Raw genomic sequence first — 17,232 nt, forward strand, 5'->3', positions numbered from 1 at the left:
TTTATCTATATTATATACGTTAGCTTCAATATTATTTGTTTGATATTTATTTTATGTATTTCTTATTTAATCATCACGGGTTGCCCAACATTATAGTAATCAGATGTTCTATTTTTATCTTTATGTCATGGTTTTTATTGTATTTATATGGTATTATAGCACCTTTGGTTGTTTTTGTTTTTAGTATTTTCTATATATGTGAATTTATGTATTTTTCAAATTTTATTTCTGTAGCTCCTGACGCAGCCCTGCTTGGCGAAACACGGCCTGTGTCCGGGCATTGTTTTCTAATAAAGTTTGTATACCTCTATCGCTGATCTGCTCTTTTTTTTGTTCCGGCCTGTGTGGCTCTAATTCATTCTGAGCTCAGCAGCAGCGCAATGCAGATGTCAGGAAAGCCTCTTTTCGGGGGAGGCAGCCAGGACTAGAGGACATGAAATCCTGGGCACCAGGATCCAATTTCGAGACACCAGAGCTACCTAGCACCTGGGATTTGTTGAACCCCGTTGAATACGATTAGGGATGGGTCTTCATGCCTTAACGTTGTTTGAATCTTATTTTTCAGACTGTATGAAACATGTGTACAGGGAGAGGGATCACTTAAGTTAGCAAAATCTAAAAAACGAGACTCCTGCAGGGATGCCCACTGTCCCTATTTTGTTTAAGCTCTACTTATCACCAATCGGTTTAATAAGGTTCGGATGTGTCCTACTGAATCTATGCAGACAATATCGAACCTTTTCTTCCTTTGAAGCCCAAGTTATGTGAGATTAGACTGATGTACATCTTACGTATTCTCCCTATTGTTTTTATTGTTTACATATCTCTCCCATTATGGACTGCTTCCATAGATTGGCAACCTATATATTCTACTAAATACATACAAGTGTAGTAAGTCTGAAAAATTGTAGCTTATGTATGGAGGCCTGATACAAACTGTAAGGCAGGCTTGCCATGTTCAGCCCTCAAGGGCTGCAAACAGGCTAGGTTTGCAGGATATCCCTAATGAATATGCATAATAAAGATTTGCATGCCCACTACATCCATTGTATGCAGATCCTTCTCATGCATATTCATTAGGAATATCTTGAAAAGCTGGTCTGCTTGCAGCCCTGGAGGACTGAACTTGGACAAGTCTGCTCTTCAGGAAGAGGGAGGAGAGGAGGGAAAATAAGGAGCTTGGGGGTGCTTGTTGTTACGCCTGATGAGAGAACTTTGCATTTTGACTAATTGTATGAAAAGTTTATTGATGTTTGCATATATATTGATGTGGCCATATTTGTTATAATTCATAAGGGAAAAAGTCAGCCCCACCCTCACTCCCATGCTGCTTCTTACCTGCAAAACTTTGCCTTGTGGGCCTTCTGTGAACACCAGCACCTGATTGTAGAGGGGATCTAAGGACCGGCGGGCCACCTTCGTCTTCTTCTTTGCAATACACACCCCATTTTCTAGTAAATAAAGCTTGATGTATGCAGCTGTAAAGTGAAGACATAAGCATCAGTGGAAGTTGTGCTTCTGCAAAATGCAATGTTTTGCCACCAAACTACTTTAAGCACAAGCAACGTACACCTTGAACCTCCAAAGGGCTTAAGATAGCGCGGTCAGAAGCGTCAGAGGTGTTTGGAAATGTTATGACAAAACAGTTTACTTTTTTTTTTGGGGGGGGGGGGCAGATTTCTTTGCTCTTTTCTATTTTATTTAAACTAGGGTTACCATATGTCCGGATTTACCCGGACATGTCCTGTTTTTGAGGACATGTCCGGGCAACCAGGCGGGTTTTGCCAATCTGCCCGTTTGTCCGGATTTCTGGACAAACGGGCAGGCTGTTGGGCGGGCCGTCCTATAGGACGACCCGCCTGCCAGCCTGCCCGTTTGTCTAGAAATCCGGACAAACGGGCAGATTTCTAGCCTCCCCTCCCCTTACTTACTACTGCCCTGGTGGTTGAGTGACCTCTTCCGCCTTCGGGGCAGGAAAGAGCCCCCCTCTTTCCTGCCTGGAGCACTGCCCTGCATGCATCCTTCCTGTTCGTGATCTCGGCGCCGATTCAAAATGGCCACCAAGAGTTGAAGTGACCTAAGGGAATGAGCAGACTACAACGCTCACAGGGCACATTTTTCAGTTTATTTGGGCTCTTTCCCCAGTTGTGAAGTATTTCAGTTCTTTTCACTTATTTGTTTAATAAAAAAAAAAAAGCTTTAACATGCATTAGAACTTTTATGTTAATGTGCATTAGATCAACTGAGTAAACACTGAATCTCCTTATATGGAAGGATGCACACTAGCAGCAGTCCCATCAGACTACCACTAGGGGTCATTAGGACCACTTTGAATGACAGTACCAACCCAGGTGGTAGTGGAGGAGGATCACTACAGCCATGGACCCACTGAATTACCACTGCTGACCACCAGGTAGGTCTTGGGGGGGGGGGGGTGTGGATTGGGGAGTGAGAGGAGGGTATGTTCAGCTGTGCTATTGACAGACATGACATGTATGTATATATTTGTGTGATTTATTTGTTTATTTATAAATGATTTTATTTATGTTTTATCTTTTAGTATGTTGTTCAGGTATGATTTATTTATACACACATGTATATATATATTTTTTTTTTTACAGTTATATGCAGGGGCGTAGCCAGACAACAGATTTTGGGTGGGCCTAGGCAAGAAGTGGGTGGGCACCAAGTGTTCTCTCCCCACCACCACCACCACCAAAAAAAAATATCTCAGCTGGCGGGAAAATGCTTCTTTCCACCATGGCAGTCTGCAGCAGGCATGCGCTGAAAACTGAACATGTACAGGTGCCGGTATCATGGAGAGTAGCGTTTTCGTTACCATCACGGAAAAGTCTTCACCAGATGGAGTTTGGGATCCCCACCAGCTACCGCTAAACGTTTGTTACTTTTGGGTGGGCCTGAATCCTAAGTAGGTGGGCCCTGGGCCACCCAGGCCCACCTATGGCTACACCACTGGTTATATGCTAGACCCTTTAGGAGGGCGAAACACGGCCGTGTCGGGCCTAATTTAAATACTGTGGTGAATAAATTATTTTTCTCAACATTGCCATTGGCAATTCGCATCTTTTTTTCTATTCCGTGCTGGATCTTGAGAATCGCCTGCCTATTTGTTGTCTGGCTTGTCCAAGTCTTGCCCAGTTCCCACCCCTACTGACAGGTAGCACAGGATGTTTAACTATCAATGTTAGTTTAATGAAGATTAATAAAAAGACCCCTTTATATTTTTAAGGCATGGCAGCGGGTGATGGGCAAGTAGCACTTGTTATTGGACGGAACTTAGAAGATCAGGGACAGACTAACACAAACAGTGCTGATCTCAGTGACACCTAGAGATTTCAGCGTTCTTTCTACAGCCTCGTGATTTCGAGAGAATCTCAGAGTGACCAGGTGAACCCTGGAGAGTCCCAGCTTCCAGAAGATTCCCAGCCCATATAATCCTGACGGACAGAATCGAACTCTGGTCTCCTTCAAATGCAGTAATCTTTATAATAATAATTTTTAAAAACCTGTTTATTTTAATCCTTGAAGGGTGCATAGCAGTACAGACTAGCCCCTGAAGACGTCATCATAGCTCTTTGAGAGCATCGCTCTACAAAACCCTCTAATTTCTAAAATATTCCGAACAGCCTGGTAACCTAGCAACTTTATTTGGCTGCTTCACAGACTCAACCAAGGGTAAAAATAATTCATTATTTAAGATCCCGCACATAGTGTGCTCCACAAGAAACTTGTTTATGTTTTGAAGTGGGTACTAATTAGTTTCACTTATACTAATTACTCTTCTTTTAGGTGTTTCACCCGCCACAATTCTAACTGCAATGTGTAATTTCAAGAGGTCATTTTCACATGTGTTTCTTGGTGTTTACATGTCACCTGGCCACGTTGATAAAGCCAACCTGAGGGATTTAAAGGGTAATTGTGGTAACGAGGGGGAAAACCAAAACACATGCAAATGTGCCCTTGTAGAGTGGAACAGCATTTTAGAAAGGATGTCCCAAGTTGGTGCATAGGTACAGGAATGGCCAGTAGGTAAAAGCAGGCGATGATGCCCCTGTATAAGACACTGGTGAGACCTCATTAAAGGCCCTGTTTACTAAGCCGCATTATAGGCACATTAGCATTTTTAACGCGCGTTAACCATGTACACGCCTACAACGTGCGCTAATTGTAGGTGCATTAAAAATACTAATGCACCTTCAATACTTAAGTATTAATGGGTTAGTTGACTAGAAATATAGCAGTATTTTAAGTAAATATGTTTACGGTGTATTTCAACAAACAGTTCACTAGGAGTTTGATGACTGTAAGTAATGTTGTATTTTGATGTGTTCCTACTTTGAGAATTGTATGTTTGCACTGAACTTGCTGTGTTGAGGAGGATTTGTACTTTTTGACTTGTCATCAATAAAAATCGTGGAAACAAAAACAAAAAATACTAATTCACCTTACTAAACAGGGCCCTTAGAATATCGTGTACAATTCTTGAGGCCGCACCTTCAAAAAGATATCAACATGATGGAGTCAGTCTAGAGGGCAGCTACTAATAGAGTCAGTGGTCTTCATCATAATGTGTATGGAGACGGACAAAAATCTGAATATGTATTCTTTGGGACAAAAAGGCAGGAGAGGGGAGATATGATAGAGAGACTTATGAGGCATCAATGCACAGGAGGTGAATCTCTTTCAATTGAAAGGAAGCTCTGGAATGAGGGGGCATAGGATGAAGTTGCCAATAATAGTAATATATTTTTTTATATTTCAACAGTTTTTATTAATGGTTCAGCATGTTAAACATGAATGTACATTTCGATGTAAAATTGTGTAAATAATATAACATACTTATATGGAACAATCATTGGTTTCTGTTATCTAGGTTTTTTCCTCCCCCCCCCCCCTCCCTCCCTCCCACATTTTCTCCCCCCCCAAACCTTTGTGCTTATAAACAGAATATTTATCTCTTTGTCTGTACATAAACATCCAAATATTATATTAAATTCAACTAATAACTAATAGTAATATATTTTTTTTAATAACAGTACATTTGGTTTTGGGTTATTTGGAAAAATGTTGGGGGGGGGGGCATCCTCTAACCCAGTGGTCCTGAAGGCCCCCCAGCCAGTCAGGTTTTCGGATACCCACAATGAATATTCATGAGAGAAATTTGCGTGCGCTGCCTCCGCTGCAAGCTAATCTCTCTTATGAACACTCAATTGTGGATATCTTGAAAACCTGCTGGCTGGCTGGGGGCTCTAACCTACGTATCCTTTACCCTTTGGAATGCTTTTTATGGTCCATGTCTTGCCGAAGCCCCCTTAACCTTATAGCCAGGCTGCAGGCAGTCAGGGAAATCTAGGTGCATTAATCCGTTTTAATACAGATTGGATTGAAACTGTGCAGAAGTCATCATATTGGTCCAGGAGAAACCTGAATTCTTTCTAAGCTACAACAGCCATCTAGATGCAGGATCTATTTCTTATGCCTTACAGCAATCTTCTCTTTCAAACAAACAAACAAACAAACCCCAAAACAAACAAACAAAAAAAAGATACTGATGTATTCAATTTTCAGTACCTGGAGGGGTTCTGGAGCCAGCCTTCGCTGTCAATCCCCGGGCTTGAATGATCTCCACTTCCAGTTGTCCACTCCTCTCCAGCAAACCAACCTCAACATCACCTGAAAATGGAAAAGGAATGTTCAGAGTAAGAAGAACTAAAGATAAGTACCATATCCATTTGAGATCAAGATTTAAATCTGCGATAAAATTAATCAGAATTGTTCTAAAGGCTGTATACACCTTCAGAAACAATACAGTATATTACCATGGTTCCCAAAGCTGGTCCTGGATGACTCAGAACAACTGATAGAATATTACAATTTTCACCTCGAGGCTACTATTTGCCTCATGCCATTTTCAGGGGCCACAGCAGAAGCGTTCAACTTATGGCTCTCGTCAGATTTCTATTAATCTGTGAATTTGGCTGCAACACTTCATCACTGAACTGTGGTATGGACATGAGGAAAGGCATTTTGAAAGTTGGATTTAGGAGTGGGGAAAGGAAGCATTTCTTCACAGTAAGATTGGTGGGTGCACGGAATAGACGTCCCCTGGAGGCAACATGGGCAAACACAGAAGTCAAGAAAGCATAGGACAAGCACAGATCTTTAAGGCAAGGTAAAAAAAAAAAGGTACAGACCAATCATAGCAATATAGTAAATAACGGCACAGAAAACCAATATGGCCTACCGAGTACGCTCAGGAAGGTTGTTGAGGTTGCCTATGCTGCACAGTGCAGCTTACATTCCCCAGGATTTCTTAGAAGTAGTTATTTGCCCTTTAGGGATCTACTGTGTATATCTCACTCCTTTTAAAATTCCAGCACTATTTTTGTTTCACCTTTCAGGAGGGCATTCCAGGCTTCTGCCACCCTTTCCATGAAAAAAATATTTCCTGGCGGTGCTTTTGATTCTGCCTCCCTGTAGCTTCATATCATGTCTCCTTGTTTGGAAAAGGCTTTTCAAGTATTTAAAGATCTGTATCGTATCCCCTCTGTCCCTCCTGTCCACTAGGATATGTCTTCTGATGACCTCTTGCCACTTTTGTTGCTTTCCTCTGTACCAACTCTAGCCTCTATGTCATTAACAAAATACAGCCTCCAAATCTGAACATAGTACTCAGAGTGAGGCCTCGCCAGTGTCCTGTATAGGGGACATTATAACCTCCTCCTCTCTGCTTGCTACGACCCTCACTGTGCAGCCTACAACCTTCTGGTTTCAGTCACTTTCGTGTTATTTCACAACCATGTGATCATCAGACACTATCACCCCAAGTTCTTTCTCCTGGCCTGTGCTTATCAGCCTCTCTCCTCCTGCTGCATACAGTTCGTTTGGGTTTTGGTATCCTGAACGCATCACCCTGCACTCTTTAGAATTAAAGCATCCAATTAGTCCTCTGGTTTTTGAAGATCACTTCTCATTTTGCCTACTTCTTCTGGGGTGTCCACTCTGTTGCCGATCTTCTTGTCATCCCCAAAGAAGTGAATTCTCCCTTCTAAGCTTTCAGGGATATCACTTACATAGATGATGAAGAGAATCGGCCCTAGTCCATGAGGCACTCCACTATTCACCTTTCTTTCTTCCAAATGGACGCCGTTCACCACCCCCCTCCGGTGTCTCTCAGTCAACCAACCAAATTTTTAAATCCAGTTGACCACCTTAGAGGCCATCACCAGGCTGATCATATGTTTATGAGCAGTCAGTTGAGCTCAACTTTCGTCTATAATTTTGAGACTGAGGGATTAGTCTACTTGTCTACAGACTTTTTCTTTAATGAATAAAGAATTTATACGTGATGGTCATGGTCTGAATGCTCAGTTATATAGACTCTTGGTTCTATTGCCACTATTACCCAGCAGTAAAAGGGATGTACAGGAAAAACTTCAATCCTAGTTGCACTGATATCAAATGTAAAAAAAACAACTGTTAAGGGAAATGTCAAAAACCATAAACGAACAGGAATAGGACGTCCTTTAGCATGGGAAACTGTAGACTTTAAAGAAAGGAATCAACTGACGGCAAGCAAGCTCGATCCTGGTGCCGGCAGCTGCCAGTGCAGGAAGAATTCGAAAACCTATTCTGCAGTGACTGGGGATTTACAAGTTAGCAAGCGGGAACCAATCAAAACTATTACTCACTGAAACAGTGGCAGACTGGAAAGTAATACATGGTGCCAACTGGAAAATTTAATTAATTATTTTTTTTTTTAACTAATGCTGTTTCCACCGGGCAACCTGTCAATATAACTACAGCAATCTGTATTCATTCATGCCTGGAATACGTCCAGTCTTTGATTAACGGCAAATCCCCATCCTCAAATTTCATTCACTATAACAAAACGTTTTAAAGGGGTAGCTCTGTTAGTCTGGCCTAATAAAAATGATAGCGGCAGGGGGCATCTTATAGGCCAGTGGTTCTCCACTGTCTTTGGGACACACCTAGCCAGACTGACTAGGTGTGTCCCAAGGACCGGATTGAGAACCCCTGTTATCGACTAACCAATTTATTGAGGCACGAGCTTTCGAGGACCAGACCCCACGCCATCAGATCCATGATGCGAAGTTCAGGAGGTGGGTAATATACATGAAGCAGCAAGGGGTGGGATACAGAGTAAACAGGAAGTACTAAAAAGTGAATGGAAGACGTAGTTCAGATCAGTCCCCAAGAAAACTAATAAATGGACCCATATCTGACATTAGAAATAGCAACATTCAAAGAATAGGCCAACATTTCAACCTTCTAGGCCACCCTCACTTAAGGTTGCCATACTTCTATCTACTTATCATTTCTATAGCGCTACAAGGCATACGCAGCTCTGTACACCATACACAGAAGACAGCCCCTGCTCAAAGAGCTTACAATCTAGATAAGACAGGTAAACAGACAGAACAATTAAGGTTAAGGGAATAAAGAGGTGTGGACAAAGGACAGGGTAAGTGAGTTAGGAGTCAAAAGCAGTGGCAAAGAGGTGGGTTTTGAGTTTGGACTTGAAAACAGCTAAAGACGGGGCTAGACGTACAGGCTTGGGAAGTCCATTCCAGGCATGAGGTGCAGCGAGATAAAAGAAACGGAGTCTTGCATTAGCAGTAGAGGAGAAAGGGACGGACAAGAGAGGTTTATCAACAGAACGGAGCACTCGAGGGGGAACGTAGGGGGAGACAAGAGTGGAGAGGTACTGGAGAGCGGCAGAGTGAATGCACTTATAGGTCAATAGGAGAAGTGTCTTAACATTAGCACCCTACACCTGATTAGGGACAATGTTTTTATGGCTCATTACAGGTGTGAATGGACCTAACTCTGAGATGATCCTATCTTTGTTCTCTCTCATATACAAGGATAGAGTGATAAAATCAGCATAGTTCAGTTAATTGCTTGCACACCCTGCCCTCTTCAATGTTTTCTCTTTACTGTGTATCACACTCCTTCCCAGGTGCTTCTTCATGTAAATTCACCGATCTTCTGAACTTCACTTCATGCATCTGAAGAGGACTATGGTCCTCAAAAGCTTATGACCCATTAACAAAAAGTGTATCAATGAGCCCCTTAGTCAATATTTATTTATTACATTTGTACCCCTCGCTTTCTCACACAATGCAGGCTCAATGCGGCTTACATAGTAATTTGAAGTCAGAAGAGAATTGGGAGTGGGAGATGGTAAGATTAGGTTGGGACATTAGGGTAGGCTGCCATAATTTAAAAAAACAAACAAAAAATACAGCTACAGTTGCTGTATTTAGAGCCTTTAATTTCTTTAAATATCAATATTTTATCTATGTAACCATTGTGATCACCTATGAAATCGTTAATTTGTCTATTTTTCTCTCTGTTACTATTCATACACACACTCACATACACACAGATCACAGATACACATATACATACACATACATGGCCAGTGGTTGACAAATAACCATGAGAAGGAGGCTATGGTTCATTCTGCAATAATTATAAAGAAAGGAAAAAAATACCTAGACCAGCAATTTCACAGAAGATCTTTTTGTCCTTCCAGCAAACTAGATGAAATACAACTGTACCCAGACCTGGAAGAATTCTTTAGAAAACTCTGTTTCAAGGTACACTTCCACAAAAGAGAGAGAGAGAGACTCCTATTTATTTATTGCATTTGTATCCCACGTTTTCCCACCTCTTTGCAGGCTCAATGTGGCTTACAATACATCATGGATACTGGAAATGAGAAGAGGATATAGATTTGGTTTTACAGAAGGATTTTGGGTTACATGGTCATGAAGTACAAGATAGTGGTATTACAAAAGACATTATTAGACCTTAACAATACAAGATCGTTGTTTTAAAGAAGACATTATCAGATAATAGCAATACAAAATAGTGGTGTAGCAGAGACATCATAAGACATTAGACGCGTTACGACATTACTGGGTGTATTTGGAGATTTTTACATGTTTTGATCTTTGTGGTAAATTTTTTCAAAGAGATGAGTCTTTAGTAGTTTGCGGAAGTTGGCCAGTTCATAGGTCGCTTTCAGATAGCGTGGTAACGCTTTCCAGAGTTGCGTGCTCATGTAGGAGAAGGTTGAGGTGTGTATTAATTTGTATTTCAGACCTTTGCAATTGGGAAAATGAAGATTCAGGAATGTTCGAGAAGATTTTTCTGCATTCCTAACAGACTGGAATACAGTTTTAAACAAACGAACACATATTTCACCCCACGCAATGGACAAAACACACTGGACAACTACATAGAAAGTTTCAGACAGAGTGAAAACACAACTTTCCAGCAAACATGAGAAAATTCTGCACCACCCCTCCCCACCAGAAAGAGTTGCCATAAAAAAACCTACAAAATATCCACAAAATTGTCATCAGTGCTGGCTTTCCAACAGCCACCTAATTTAAAACCCATTAACGAAAAGCAAGCTCCCAATACAAGTTCAAAAAGAAGAGACTGGCACACACGTCCCTGCAATATACCAAGCTGCAAACTGTGCCAACACATCTCACAGGATCCTACAGCTACTCACAAGGGAAAAACTTTCTGCATAAGGAGATCCTTCACATGCTGATCTTCAAATGTGGTATATATCATTCAAAGCAAAAAGTGTGAAGAAGGGTGCTATACTGGAGAAACAAGCCAAATGCTAAAGATGAGATTTAATCTACATAGACATCATATGAAATGCCAACCAGGATGTCACCTCTGTGGAACAGCACTTTACAAAACCAGAACAGTGCATCAACGATTTTATGGTGAGAATACTAAAAGAAAACTTGGAATGTAAGACCTTTGAAGTCAAAATGATGAAGTATTTTGACATCCATCAGACAGGACTTAAAGATCTGGGCTTTCCATCCCATTATCCTATATAATAAAATGCATCTCCAACGTTCTGAAGCCGAGAAAGTGAAGCCTTCAAGCCTTGAAGCATTCCTGCAACGTTCCGGAACTTTTAGCTTCACTTTCTCGGCTTCAGAACGTTGGAGGTGCGTTTTATTATATAGGATGTGCTCGGTGCTTTTCTGTAGCACAAGGGGGGAATTTAATATATGCTGATTAAAGTGGAGGAGTGGCTGGAGGGGGGGCAGGGGAGATAGGACAATCGCTGGGTGGCTGGAGGGGGGGCAGGGGAGAGAGGAGATTCGTTGGGTGGCTGGAGGGGGGGGCAAGGGAAAAAGAAGAATCGCTGGGTGGCTAGATGGGGGGCAGGGGAGATAGGGGGCAAGGGAACAGAGGAGACTCGCTGGGTGGCTGGAGGGGGAGCAGGGGACAGAGGAGACACTCACTGGGTGGCTGGAGGGGGGCAGGGGACAGAGGAGACTCTGTGGGTGGCTGGAGGGGGGGCAGGGGAGACACACTCACACCCAGCAGTCTCACTCTCTCTCACACACACACACACACACACACACTCGCACATTCACTCTCTCTCTCTCTCACACACACTCTCTCAAACATACACACTCCGAAGAAAACCTTGCTAGCGCCCGCCCGTTTCATTTGTGTCAGAAATGGGCCTGTTTTACTAGTAAACCATAAAATTCTACTGCTTTGTCACTCTCTTATCAACCATCCATCTCTCCCTGTCTCTCATCCACCCAGCTCTCCCTGTTTCTCACCTAACCCACCCCACCCTCTTCCTGTGAGACTGTCATTGGAATGCTCTTGTGTTTCACTTATTTATTTATAACATTTGTATCCCACATTTTCCCACTGATCTGCAGAAGGGTTACCTTCGAAAGCGAATCAAAAAAATGTATTAAGTTGGTCCAATAAAAAAGGTATCACCTTATTTTCTTTTCTCTGTTTTGTTTTATTTGTATTTATTACCTTTAAAAATGGACTAACACGGCTACCATACCATTTTATATACAGAAGATCACAACAGTTATATATATATATATATATATATATATATAGAGAGAGAGAGAGAGAGAGAGAGAGAGAGAGAGAGAGAAATTATTGATATTAAAAATATCAAATAAAAATATTGATATTAACAAAGAAAGTAGGGGTGCCAAGCATCACACAACAACTTAGTAATTATTTCAGAAACTGCTAGTGGTTATATAATGCTACATGATAGTGGATACAATGTTGAAGGAGAAATGGATACCCCAGAGAATGAGAGCTTGTTTCATTGACTTCCTGAAGCAATACTGTATCATTGTAAAAAATCACACACAATGCAAAGCCTTTATCACTGTAACCTCTAAAGGAACACACTGAAATTACAGGAGCCAGAACAGGTCATGACAGCATGGACGCTGGACAACACTTCCCGTCACTATTACAGTATGCAGCATTAGCAAATACAGGGGTCCTTTTACTAAGGTGCGCTGGAAAATGGCCTGCGCTGGTGGAGACACGTGTATCGGAAGCGCGCAGGTCCATTTTATTTATTTATTTGTTGCATTTGTATCCCACATTTTCCCACCTTTTTTGCAGGCTCAATGTGGCTTACATTATGCCGTAATGGCGATCGGCATTCCGGAATGAGAAATACAAAATAGTGTTATATTAAAGTTCATAAATGTTGAAGTAAATTATAAAGTAAGTTAGATAGACAGTTCATTTCAGGCATGAGAGAAAGGGGGTGATGCGTTAATGTTCATTGGTGAAAATTGATTGAAGCGGTCAGGTGTAGAGAATTTGGTTTTACCTGGTTTTGGTAGAGTTTTGATGTTAGGTCATTTATGATGGCTCATTATGGTATATCTTTTTATATTTTTCAGTGCACCTTAAAAAAAAAAAAGGCCTTATTTTTGGGGGTTGAAAATGGATGTGCGGCAAAATAAAAATTGGCGCGTGTCCATTTTGGCCCTAAGACCTTACCGTCACCAACTGACCTAGTGGTAAGGTCTCATGCGTTAACTGGACAATGCGCTGGAAAATTTCTGGCATGCATGGTGGACGCGCGTAAAAAATGAAATCACCGCCTGGGCCACGCGGTAGCCGGGTGGTAGTTCCGAATTGGCGCACGTTGGGCGCGCGAAGGCGCCTATGCGACTTAGTAAAAAGGTCCCACAGCTACTTTCAAATGTGCCGGGCATCATACCTAAAGATTCACAGGTTTTTCCACTCCCAATGCATGAATAACTGTCTAGTAACTGAAACATAAATGTTTAGACATATTACATGCACAGTACATAAAAAAAAAAAGAGATTTTAAAATGCTACTAAGTAGCATTTGGGGTATAGGAGCATCACCTTTGATTTTAGATAACCAGAGCTCTGCCTTCCAATGCAACGTTACAAGTATTCCTCCTTTATCGTTACCCTTTCTAAGCTCTCCGCATAATTTCCTCTCTCCCTCCCACCCCCAAAGAAAACCAAGGTAAAAATATTTTGCCACAGTGCATTTCAAGTTCTTTGTTTCTCTATTATGATTCCGCGTATGATACTGTAAATGAAATTCGTTCAAGGTCAGTGCTTAGTCAACAGATAGTTATGCCAATTTAACATTTGTGTTCTAGTAAACATATTTTTTAACGGTATCAGCACATTCTATTAGTTCTGGGTATCAGGGGTTAGAGAAGCAATTTAAAATGTTTAATTTGGTCATATCTTGAGGGACATTAGTAATATGCAATCGATGAGAGAAATGTATTTCCCCATCCTTTCAAAAGGCAACCTAGAGAGCGCCCCTTTTTCACCTTTCTATGCTACCAGCTAAATTTTCTCCTAACTTCCCTAAATTGTTCTGCCTTTAGGAAAATAATTAAAAACCCACCCATTCCAGCTCATCTTCCAGTAAATGATGGCAGATAAAGGGGCAGCATAGCTCATCCAGTTTGCACATTGGAGTATTCAGGATTGCTAACTGCTGCTCTGAGCATGTCTTCATTTATGGTTGAAACTGCCATTTCAGGCAGGTTATTTCCCTGCCCCAAAATGAGTGTACCGGGTTACAAAGTTGATTGCATTCTAGTTGATTGTCTCCTGTACAACTTCTCATTTACTTCTTTATTCTACTAGTTATACCTCTTCCTTGACTCTGATCAAACCCTTCCACCTCCTTGAAATCTCTAGATAAAGTCAACCTTGGGATCTCTTCCCCAGTTGGTGAACATCAGTAACCCGATCCTCACACCTCCTCCCTCCCAGAGGCAGACTGACCATTCAGGCAACCGGGAAGTGCCTGAGGGCCCAGGGGCTCTGCCCGGATGCCCCCCCCCCCCACACTACAGCCCTCCCCAGTCTTACCTTTAAAGGTGCACCGCTGGTGATCTAGTGTAGTGGCCTCTGCGGGGAAGGAAACATGTTCTTTCCTGCCCGTTGTGCTGCCGCTAGTCTCCCTGCCCGGCACCACCGTATTTTAAAAATGGCGGCCGAGACTCTCTGCAAAAGTCTCGTGAGACTGTCGAGACCTGCGAGACAACCTCGGGAAGTCTGAGCCGCCTTTTTGAAAACATGGCAGCACCGGCAGATGGGGGAATAGCGGCAGTGAGCAGGCAGGAAATAGCTTTGCTTTACCCCCCCCCCCCTGCAGAGACCACTAAACCACCAGGGCCCTGCAGGTATGACTGGGGCAGTGGGGGAGTTGGCTGCAGCGGTAGGGGGGGGAAGCAGCATTGCTGCAAGGGGGGTGTCAGGCAGCAGCCGGGTGGGGGACCCAGACCACCCTCAGTGCACCCCTACCCCCTCCTGTCCTCCACTGTGTACTGCTCCCTCAGATTTCTGTATCTTTAGGGGGCAATTCTCTATAGATCATCTACAATTAAGTACCAGGATGATGCGTGCTAAAAGCAAATTCTGGGCCCTGTTTACTAAGATGTGCTAGAGACACGCTACATGGATGGCACGTGCTAAAAACGCTAGCGCACCTTTGTAAACAGGGTCTTCTATAAGGTCAGCTGTGTTCACAACTGCTGTTCTAGAATACGTGCGTAAGTTCACATTTACTCCCCTAACTTTAGGCACGAGAATTTACGGTAGCTCAATGGCCGGCATAAACGCTCTCATCTAACCGTACACAGGCGCATAAATTATAGTATTCCATAATCTCCACCCTAAGGGGTCCTTTTACTAAGGCGGGTAGACGTCCATGCCTGTCCAATGTGCATCAAATTAGAACTAATTCTCAGCTACCGTGTGCCCGGGCAGTAATTCTGTTTTTGATGCATGTACTTTGCACTCTCTCTAATGAAGCTGAGAAATTGAGTCGGGCCCGGGGCAGGGCTGGGGCTGCTGCTGCTGCCGCCGTCACCCCCCACCCACCCCCAATCATTGACGCTGCTGCCCCCTCCCCCCAGGATCACCGCTGTTGCAACTGAGATACCTTGGGGCTGGCAGGGATCCCAAGGCCCCGCCTGTGGAAGAATCCAGGCCGCTCATCATTCTGTGCCTGCCCTGCCCCTGCTTTTTTTCTCTTGTCGCACATGCTTGGTTTCAAAATCGAGCATGGACCTGAGGGGAAAAGCAGCCGCTTGGCACGGCGGTAGAGGTGAGTGATGAGCAGCGCCGGAGTTTTCTCTCTCCTGCTCCTGTTGGGACACGATCACTCGGGGCCCGTCAGGAGAGGGAGAACCCGGCGCCGGGCCCCCCTTGGAGGCTGGGCCTGGGGAATTTTCCCCCTCTGCCAGTCCCCCCACCCTTTCGGTGGCCCTGCTCTATCGGGCTCACAATCTAAGCTATATATTGCACCATAGGAGCTGACTCTGTGGGTGCTTGAGCACCCCCAATATTGAGAAAATTCCATGTATGTGTCCAGGGAGGGGTTATTTCCACTGGGCTTAGCACCCCCAATAATTTTGAAAAGTTGGCTCCTATGCTTGGGGCAATGGAGGACTATAGGCCCTGTTTATTTATTTAACACATTTATACCCCACATTTTCCCGCTTAGTTGCAGGCTCAATGTGGCTTACACAATACCGTAGAGGCAGGGTCCGGTTCGGTAAAATACAAATACACAATATAGTAGTAGGCATATAAGAAACATAAATAAAAGCAACAAAGAAATATAGAGGAGGTTGTGATAAAAGTCCAAAACGGTCCATAGTTTTGCTGTGTCACAGGAAGTAGAAAGTTAATTTGGGTCGGGGGGGGGGGGGGGGGTAGGCCTTCTTAAACAAGTTGGTTTTCAGTGACTTCCTGAAGTTAAGATGGTTGTGGATAGATTTCACGGTGCTGGGCAAAGCGTTCCACAGTTGTGTACTTATGTAAGAAAAGCTGGATGCATAAATTGATTTGTTTACTAAGGTGCACTAGCATTTTTGGTGTGCGTTAAACACTAGAGACACTCATATATTCCCACGGGTGTGTCTAGAGTTAGCGTATACTAAAAAAAACACTAGCGTGCCTATAGCGTGGCTTAGTAAACAGGGCCCTGACTAGTCGGGACCTTTTATCATTCATTTTATGGTTGCAGATATATTATAGTACTCACCCATTGATGTGGTTGCAAGAGTCTGACGACCAACGAACTGTGCAGGACCCATGCCAGAGAGGAAGTCACTAAACTGTCCATCAGATGCCAGACACATTCCACTGTAGTTCAAGCTATGGAGAAGCAGATTGGAAAAACTTCAGGTGCAAGTGAAGAGCTAATTAACAATTACACCACCAGTGGCTCCCAAACCTGTCATGGAGGCTCCCCAACTAGTCAGGTTTTCAGCAGTAGCGTAGACAGAGTTTAATTTTTAGATGGGCCTGGAGGTGGACTGGGTGGGCACAGGCCTCGCATTTCCTCTCCGCCCGCCCACCGCCCCCTGCACATGGTCAGTTCTGGCCATTTTTACTGACCTAAAGAGCTGTTCTCCCTCCAGCACCGGCGATTCCCATAGCCAGCCTTCTGCCAATGCACGTCGTCGGGGCCTCTTCTCAGGCACGTCCCGCCTACTCTTCAACTTCCTGTTTTCCACAAAGGTGGGATGCAGGAAGTTGCAGAGTAGGCGGGACGTGCCTGAGAAGAGGCCCCGACAACGCGCGCTGGCAGAAGGCTGGCTATAGGAATCGCCGGTGCTGGAGGGAGAACGGCGCTTCAGGGCAGTAAATGTGAGCAGACCACGCGGACGGGGAGAGCGGGCAGAAGAGGCTGGGCGGGCCTGGAGCAAAAGTGGCTGGGCCTGGGCCCGTCCAGTCCCACCCGTGGCTACGCCCCTGGTTTTCAGGATATCCACCTTGAATATTCATGAAATAGATTTGCCTCCTTTGCATGAAAACTTCTTTCATGTATATTCATTGTGG

The 17,232-nt window shown here is 43.5% G+C and overlaps 1 protein-coding gene across 1 annotated transcript in view; it reads right to left on the bottom strand.

The window, feature by feature from the left end:
- RIMS4 (regulating synaptic membrane exocytosis 4) overlaps positions 1 to 17,232 on the bottom strand; it is a 139,495-nt gene that overhangs the window by 7,817 nt on the left and 114,446 nt on the right. The window contains exons 4-6 of the mRNA XM_030212126.1: positions 16,433 to 16,545; positions 5,593 to 5,694; positions 1,339 to 1,478 (exon numbers count right to left, since the gene is read on the bottom strand). Coding sequence (XP_030067986.1) covers positions 1,339 to 1,478; positions 5,593 to 5,694; positions 16,433 to 16,545 — 355 coding nt within the window. The remainder of the gene's footprint in view (positions 1 to 1,338; positions 1,479 to 5,592; positions 5,695 to 16,432; positions 16,546 to 17,232) is intronic.

This window comes from Microcaecilia unicolor, chromosome 8 (assembly GCF_901765095.1).
Source record: "Microcaecilia unicolor chromosome 8, aMicUni1.1, whole genome shotgun sequence".
Lineage (NCBI taxonomy): Eukaryota > Metazoa > Chordata > Amphibia > Gymnophiona > Siphonopidae > Microcaecilia > Microcaecilia unicolor.